General features: G+C 45.0%; 1 protein-coding gene across 1 annotated transcript; it reads right to left on the minus strand.

The window, feature by feature from the left end:
* Positions 1-6,520: 6,520 nt before the first annotated feature.
* LOC145819146 (uncharacterized) lies at positions 6,521-7,153 on the minus strand. Its single transcript, XM_082913106.1, has one exon. The coding sequence runs from the start codon at positions 7,151-7,153 to the stop codon at positions 6,521-6,523; it is 633 nt and encodes a 210-aa protein (XP_082769232.1).
* Positions 7,154-8,839: the final 1,686 nt, after the last annotated feature.

Raw genomic sequence — 8,839 nt, forward strand, 5'->3', positions numbered from 1 at the left:
TTTGATTTCTCAAATTGAGCTTTGAATCATGTCATTCTATATGTTTACAAGTGTTTTCTGGAAATTCAACCCAAGAGGATCGGTTTTGATGCATTTAAACTTGGTTTTTGGCCTGAAGGTGCAATCTGGGTTTTCCAAATTTTGCACTCTCGCTCGAGCGGGGAAAGTGACGCTCAAGCGGGGAATCTGAGCATCCAGCATCTTGCACTGTTTTACAATCCGCTCGAGCGGAGGATTGGGCGCTCGAGCGGAGGCATGCGTCTCAAGCTCGAGCGGGCGTCGAGCGTCCGTCGAGCGGACATTTCACCCATCCAGTACTTTTACAGTACGCTCGAGCGGGGGATTTGATGCTCGAGCGTGTACCTTTGTTGCATGTCCGCTCGAGCGAGGAAACCTGAGCTCGTGCTTTCCTCGAGCGGGACTCTGTTTTTTTGAAAATCCTGAAACTGTTTTCTGATCACATCTTTGCATCCTCATCCCCATTCTAGGCATTCTTAGGCCTAGTTTAAGACATCTTGTTGAGGATATAGATGTAGAACACACCGCGGCAAATTAGGGATTAAGTCATTATCTTTCCCAACTGTGTAGCTTAGCGTGTGTTCAATCTATTAACTGTGTAGGGTTGGCGACTGAGGAGACGCGCTCTAGTTTACTATAGCCTAGAACTCTGTGAGTAACGATTGTGTAAAGATATGTTCAAATATGATTATTTTCTGAACAATTGAACTGTACTGTTTCTGAATTGAATACTGTTAATTGAATGAATGTATGTCCTGTATATTGAACTGTATTGTAGCATCCTTGGCACCTACAGTTTACTGTTACTGTTACAGAGATCTCTGTCGGTTCCCTCGTTAGAACCACTACTATTTACTGACTAATGGCCATCATTACTGTTTGGTCTTTTAAGACCTAATGTTTACTGTACTGTTATGCTAATGGATGTACCACATATGACTGTACTGACTGAACGACTGAAATACTGAATCAATGAACTGTTTTCATTACTGTAAGGACATTCATTCTTAACCCCTTTACGCATTATGTTATTCACTGGGCTTTAGCTCACTGCTCATATATATATGTAGGCGTACAGGCACCAGACCGCGGCTAGAAGCGTTGAGATAGACTCCAGTTTTGTCAAGCCAACCTATGTGCCTCACCGCGAGGTTTCGAACCTGCAATGCTTTGGCTTAGGGGTCTTTTTATCTCCCCTTCTGTACTGTTTTGAGAACTAAATAGAATGTACTATACTATACTGTCAACAGGGATTGAGTCCCTATTCTGAATGATTGTAAATATTATACATACTATTTTGTTACTGACTGCTTATATATATATAAAGTGTTTTTGCATACAGACTGTCACAGCTCATGGGGCATTGTTTACTTACTGTATTGGCTTCCACCAGGCCCTGCACTCTGTTTTACTATATTACTGTTAAGCAGGCCTTCGGTAATCTCGGATTACTGGCCGGTTACGGTGCTAAACCCATAGGGCCGGGTTTGGGTCGTGACAGAAGCTCGCGCGGAGAAGGCTGAGCGAGAACTAAGAGAGGTCAAAACTGCCGAGTCACAGTCTGCCAGCCAAGCTAACCTGATTGTGGAATAAATGGTGACCCAACGGCTCATACGTCATGCGATTGCAAATCGAGATACAGCATGTTTGCAATAGAGTCTGCAAAGACCAGGGCTTATGAACAAGGCTTCCATGATGGCTGAAAAGTTGGGATACAGAAAACTAAGTAAAAGCTCGCCGAAGAGGTCTACCGATGCGAGAATCGTGGATTTAAGCATAGATAGATCAAGGCTTTCTAGGCCGCAAAGGCTTTCTGGGCAGCAGGCGTTGATTCGGCGTTTTCGTTATATCAGGGTCATCATTTTCATTTCACGACTTTCGAAGTTGAGAAGAGCGATGACGAGAGGGATGCCGAATGAAACTGAACGTATTGTAGCGCTCTAATATAGATAAGAAGCAAATTATGTACTATTGATTAATTCGATGAAACATATTATTTTAAATGTTTCATGTTATTTCAATTTTCTGTTTATAAATTCGGCTATGATCATCTTCCATTTGTCGTCAATTGCGTTTATGCTTGTCAATCATAATATTCACGAAAAGTGCATCGAATTCGGAGTCGTTTTCCCTTGGTGAATTTGATTTCCATGAAGGGCACTCCAAATTCAGAGGTTTATTCAGCCCAAACGTGATATCCACGAAGGGCACTCTGAATTCAGAGACTTATTCGGCTCAAACGTGATTTCCATGAAGGACTCTCCAAATTCGGAGGTTTATTCGGCCCAGACGTGATTTCCACGAAGGGCACTCCAAATTTGGAGGCTTATTCTCTTGGCTGATTGTGAAGTCCACGAAGGGCATTCCGAATTCGGAGGCTTATTCTCTTTTCCAATCGTGAGGTCCACGACGGGCGCTCCGAATTCAAAGGCTTATACGGCCCAAACGTGATTTCCACGAAAGGGGCTCCGAATTCGGAGGCTTTTTGGTGAACAACTAAAAGTTAATAATAAAATTTGCGCAAGTGTGTGGAATTCCACGGACGTGGCAGGCTTCTTCCATCCATGTCTTTGAGCCGATATGCCCCTGTCCCCGTAATTGAGTCAATCTAATAGAGGTTGTCCTAGTTGGGACCCAATTTTTCGTCGTCGGGAATCCTAACAGCGGGTAACGCTTTCTTGAGGACCAATTCTCCTGGTGTATAATAACATAACTGAACAAGCTGATTATATGATTTAGCGAGCTGTTGCTGGTACCATGCCATGGAAGTAAGGGCATGGTCTTAGCGCTCTTCAATCAGAGTCAAGTCCAAAGCCAACATCATGTCATTTCGGCCCATATCAAAAACTTTCGATTTCAAGGTTGGGAGGCTGATCTCCAAGGGGATGATTGCCTGGGTTTCGAAGCATAGAGCAAATGGCGTTTCCCTAGTGGATCGCCTCGGAGTAGTGCGATGAGCCCACAACACACTGGGCAACTCTTCGACCCATCTGCCTTTAGCTTTCTCCAGCCTTTTCTTGATGCCGTCCAAAATAACCTTGTTGGTAGCCTCTGCTTGACCATTGCTCTAGGGTCAAGCTAGTGAGGAAAAATAGGGCCAGATACCATAAGTGTCACACAATTCTCGATACACGCCACAATCGAACTAGGTACCGTTCTCAGAAACAAGTGTTCATGGCATACCGAATCTTGTTATGATGTTTTTCCACACAAAACGCTTAATGTCAGAATCTCGAATACGTGTTAGTGCCTTTGCTTCAACCCATTTTGTGAAATAATCAATCGCAACAATTAGGAATCGCCTGTTGCCTGGGGTCCATGGTAATAGTCCGACGATAGCAAGGCCCCATTGAGCAAACGGCCAAGGGCTAGTGATAGAATTTAACTCCTCAGCTGGCAGGTGAGTTAAAGGGAAAAACGTCTTCTGGCACTAAGTGCATTTCTTGACATAACACTCGGCATCGATGCGCATGGTCGGCCAATAGTACCCCTGTGGTACGGCGCGCTGAGCCAGAGAACGTCCGCCCGAATGGGCACCACAACTGCCTTCATGTATTTCAGACAAAAGTTCCTCGACTTTATCCGGGTGAACACACTCTAAGTACGGCATGGAGAGAGATTTTTTGTAGATCTTCCCCTGTGGATCCAAATAATATCGGATGGCTTTGTTTCGGAGCTTGTTTGCTTCTTTCTTATCCATTAGGAGTTGTTTTGAAGATAGGAATGCTGCGATAGGGTCCATCCAACTCGGACCTGGCTCAATAACGTTGACCTAAACTGGTTCTGAAGCGGCAATGCTTGGCTCGGGGACAAACCCTACTTCAATTGTCCGCTTAATTTCTGAGTTAATAGTAGAGGCTAGGCAAACCAGGGTGTCTGCATGTGTGTTCTGATCCCGGGTTATTTGATTCAGTTCGTGGTGATCAAATTTCGCGAGCAAAGAATTCGCCGTTTTCATATAGGCTGCCATGCGGTCATTTTTGGCTGCATATTCCCCTTTCAACTGTTTGATTACTAGCTTTGAGTCATAGAAAACAAGCAGACGCCGCGCATCGATGTGAAGTGCGTTTCACAGGCTGGATAACAGTGCTTCGTATTCGGCCTCATTATTTGATGTGTCAAATCCCAATTTGATGACCTGTTCGATTATTGCCCCCTCATGGGTCATGATTACTATGCCAACCCCATAGCCACACTAGTTGGATGACCCATCACAATACATCTGCCAAATGTTGCCAACATACATTCTCCAGTCGGGCTTAGTTTGTGCTTGATCAAACTTAAAGTCGGCCAGAGATCCTATGAACTCAGCAACAAAGCCAGCAAACACTTGCCCTTTGATGGAAGTTCTGGGTAGAAACCGTATATCGTACTGACCGAGTTCAAGAGCCCATTTCGAGACACGCCCAGATGCCTCTGCGCTACAAAGTGCGAACTGAACAGGATATTCTGTTGGCACCCCAATGGTATGCCCTTGAAAGTAGTGCATTAGTTTTCTTGCAGCCATGACGAGAGCAAGGATAAGCTTTTCTAATGGAAGGTAACGTGTCTCGGCGTCGACCATAGCTTTGCTCACATAGTAAACTGGTCTCTACTCCCCTAGTTCTTTCTTTAGTAATACAACACTGACCACCCGGTCAAATACTGCCAGATACAAAATGAGTGGATCACTGGTTGCAGGAGTTGCCAAGAGCAAAACTGATCGGAGGTAAGATTTTAGGCCGTCCAAAGTGGCCTAGGACTCGGGAGTCCAATCAAATGCTCTGCCTTGCTGAAGAGTGTGAAAGAATTGTTGGCAGCGATCTGTTGAACGACTGATAAATCTGTTGAGAGCGGCAGCCATCCCCATTAGCTTCTGAACCTCTTTCACTGACCGAGGGGATCCAAGCTCTAGAATTCCTGTGATCGGTCTTGGATTGGCTTCGATTCCGCGGTGGTTAACGATGTAGCCAAGGAATTTTGCCAGAGTTGATGCCTTATGCACACTTAGAAGCGTTCAATTTCATCTTGTATTTTCGAAGAATGCCAAATGCCTCTGACAAATCGACTAGATAGGAGTGCTTTTCCTTGGATTTGACCACCATATCGTCAATGTATATTTCCATGGTACAGCTGAGTTGTTCCTTGAACATGGAAGTCACTAGTCTTTGATAAGTTGGCCCCGCATTCTTCAGCCCAAAAGGCATGACCTTGTAGCAATAGGTTCCTCTTGGGGTGAGAAATGCGGTTTTTTCTTGATCCTCTGGATGCATGGAAATTTGATGATAGCTTCTATAGGCATCCAAGAAACTCATGCGTTGATGATGTACCGTTGCATCTATGAGTTGGTCAATTCTGGGCAAGGGAAAACAGTCCTTGGGACAAGCTTTGTTCAAGTCCGTAAAATCCACATAGATGGGCCAAGAACCATCCTTCTTCTTCACAACCACAGTATTGGATAACCATGTAGGATAAGCTACTTTCCGAACCACCCCAGCTTCAAGTAACCTATCTACCTTTTCAACGACGGCCGAAGTATGCTCCGCGGCCGACCACCGGCTTCTTTGAACGATTGGCTTACACTTTGGATCAACGTTCAAGCGGTGTTGGGCTACCGATGGATCTACTCCTGGCATCTCATATGAGGACCATGCAAACACATCAATGTTGCCGAGTAAGAAGGCTACCAATTCCTACCATTCGATGTTATCTAAGGAAGCCCCGATCATGAAGAACTTGTCAGGATTTCCATCAATTTCGACCCGGTGCAAGGCTTCGGTTACTTTTCACTTGGGATCCTCCCAATGTCGTCGAGACTCTCCCTATCAGGTACCTCAATTGAATGCACCTCCAGTTCCCTCGGTCTCTTTGTAGCTAGAAGATAGCATGCCTACGCCAATTTTTGAGAGCCCCGAATTTGTTCAATACCGTATTCAGTCGGAAAACGGAGCAGTTGATGGTAGGTGCTTGGCAAGGCTTACATTGGACGTAACCAAGTTTTGTCCATGATCAGATTATACGGCGAAGGGAGCTTAACAACCAGAAATTCTACGTCTACTAATCTGATTTCGGCCCATACAGGCAATATGGTCATGCCCAAAGGGTACTACGGGTTAGCATTAAAGCCGAATAAAGGGTAATCAGCCATAGATAGGTCCGAATCGGTAAAACCAAGCTTGACAAAAGTTTTGTAATACACTATCTCTGAAGCACTGCCTTGGTCAATGAGAACATGTTCGATGGTAAATCTGTTTACACATAGCCCGATAACGAGGGGATCAGTGTGGGGGTGGGTCACTCTAACTAAATCACTGTCATCGAAACTAATCCTTCCAGTGTCGCGTGGCCGTTTCACTAGCGTCGTTGGGCTATGGGTGCTAGACGGCAACTGGATTGTGTGCACCTCAGTTGGTGCTGGCAAGCTGTATATCGTGTGAATTACACCAAGAGGGGGTGACTCCGGCTATAAAGCTACTGTATTTGTTGAACTGTTCTTTCGGACATATTACGTAAGACGACCGTCTTACACCAATTCTTCCAGGTGATTTCTTAAAGAAAAACAACTATCGGTGTCGTGGCCATGGTCCTTATGATACTCACATCGTTTATCTTGTCTCCTTGCATCGGAGGGTCCGGTCATCTTGTGAGGCCACTTGAAGAACGGAAGGTGTTGTATTTTTGACAGAATCTTATTGATCAACTTTGCGAGCTCCGTGTATTTTTTGCCCGGATGCCTTGTCCGCCTGCTATCCACTTGATATTGTTCATTAGCTTGATGTGAACAATGGTCGTTTGATCGGTTCGAATCATGCATTTTGTCTCGTTTAGGTCGATTCCACCGCTCAGGGCTTCTTGATGGCACGGCACTAAGCGGCTGAACAATTCCCGACGTGGCCGACTGAATGGCTTTATACCCGGCTTTGACTCGAAGGGCATCATCTTCCACTTTGCAGTACTCTTCGACCTTCTTCCTTAATGCCCAGATGATTTTGGGGGGACGTCTGGTTAACAAACTGTGGAGGGGGCTATCGGGATGCAATCCCATCTTAAAAGCGGTGATGGCCATGGAATCATTGCAAGCACCATCTACCAGATTAAAGCACTCCCAATAGCGGGCCGAGTATTCACGAAGAGCTTCTTCCAGTTTAATTTGCATGACCCAGAGAGAATTGACTTGCTTCAGCTAGACCTCATTAGGGATGAATCTCGCCTTGAATGACTTTTGGAGTTGGTGGAAGCTCTTAATCGATTTCGGCTCCAGTTTATAGTACCATCTCACAGCAGTGGTCCAAGATTGCTTGGAAATATCCAACACATGAGGGCTTCATCGTCAGCATGGAGCGTCATCGCTTGCTTGTAATGACAAATGTGATTAGTGGGATTTGATTTTCCGTCGTAGAGGGTGAACGACGGTGCCTTGAACGTTTTGGGTAGCACAACCCTAGCAATTCGTCGCACGAATGGGTCATGTTTATCTTCCTCATCCGAATCATTGCTTCTTCGTCGTCTATGCCGTTCATATGGACTTCCTTCAGAGGAGTTGGATGCATCAACGTGCCCTTTCTTTCTGGGTTTCGGGGATGGTGAGTCTGAATCACTATCATTATTGCGTTTCTGAAGTTGACATCGACAGCCATCCTTCTTTCCCGGAGGTCGATCCCGATCTTGGCATACGGCTTGCTGGGATTTCGCCACCTCCAAGGCCAAATCCTGGCGTAGGCGCTCATTCTCAGCCATCATGTTCTTTAGTTTCTGTTCATTTTGCTTTGCCTCATCCATAATTGTTTGTATTGTTTCATGCATTGAAGCTAAGGGTGAGGTCTGAGCTACTGAGTCAAAGTTCAAGGCACGTCGCGCGGCAATATTCTCCGGTCCCAACATGTTTCTTGGAGTGAGGTCATCTCTCGGTATATTTCATCAACGACTATCGGAGGATCTTCCGTTGCACCCACCATGGATGTACTTGAGTATTTCCCACAGACGGCGCCAATTATGGAAGGGTGATTTGGAAATACTCTTGGATCCTGAAGGACGTTCCTGATCCTCTGATTGCCACCTGAAAAGTGATTAACACTCCGGTCGAGGGTGCCGGAATTAGCACTCCGGCGGACAAATTAGTATATATCTCACGTTTGCCTATGTCTCAAGTTTTTTGGGGTTATTTCTCACATACCTTTCTTTGGTCGATGTTCTTCTATTTATATCCGCTCCTGGGCCTCAGTGTCGGGCCCACTTTTAATCCACTGTGTGATTGTTCACTCGACTTCTTCTGTCGTCAACCAATTCCTACTCGGCTTGGCCGACTAGGATTGTCGGCTTCTGGATAGTACAAGACGGGACCGAATATAATATATATCTTGATCTTCCAAATGTGTACTCGGCCTCTTTGCATCCCATATTATTCAGTTCCCACACTAACTATTATAAACCAACACTAATTAATTATTCTAGTTAACTAATTATTACAAACCGAATTGAATAACTAGCTATGCTAAGCTAATTAAAGCAATTAAACTAATTAACTAACTAAGCTAATTAAATAACTACAACACTTGAATGAATGAATTAACTATTACTAACTAATTAAACAAAGCAAGTAAATGGCCTCGAGGGCGAAGGACGCATGCATGCTCGAATTCTCCTCCCGAAAATGCCACCGTCTTGCCTTTGCAGCCTCTATTTGCACTCATTTGAACACCAACGACACTACCAACTTCCAGAACACCTCTGCTCCAACTAAGGAACACACTTGTGCAAAAATTCATTTCTGGCCGGTCGGTCACTCCTTCCCTGAACTTCTTTTTTTGCTGCAACAGAGAGCAAACAGAGGCAAATTAGTGTA

This window comes from Camellia sinensis, chromosome 2, assembly GCF_055761805.1.
Source record: "Camellia sinensis isolate YWXY chromosome 2, ASM5576180v1, whole genome shotgun sequence".
Lineage (NCBI taxonomy): Eukaryota > Viridiplantae > Streptophyta > Magnoliopsida > Ericales > Theaceae > Camellia > Camellia sinensis.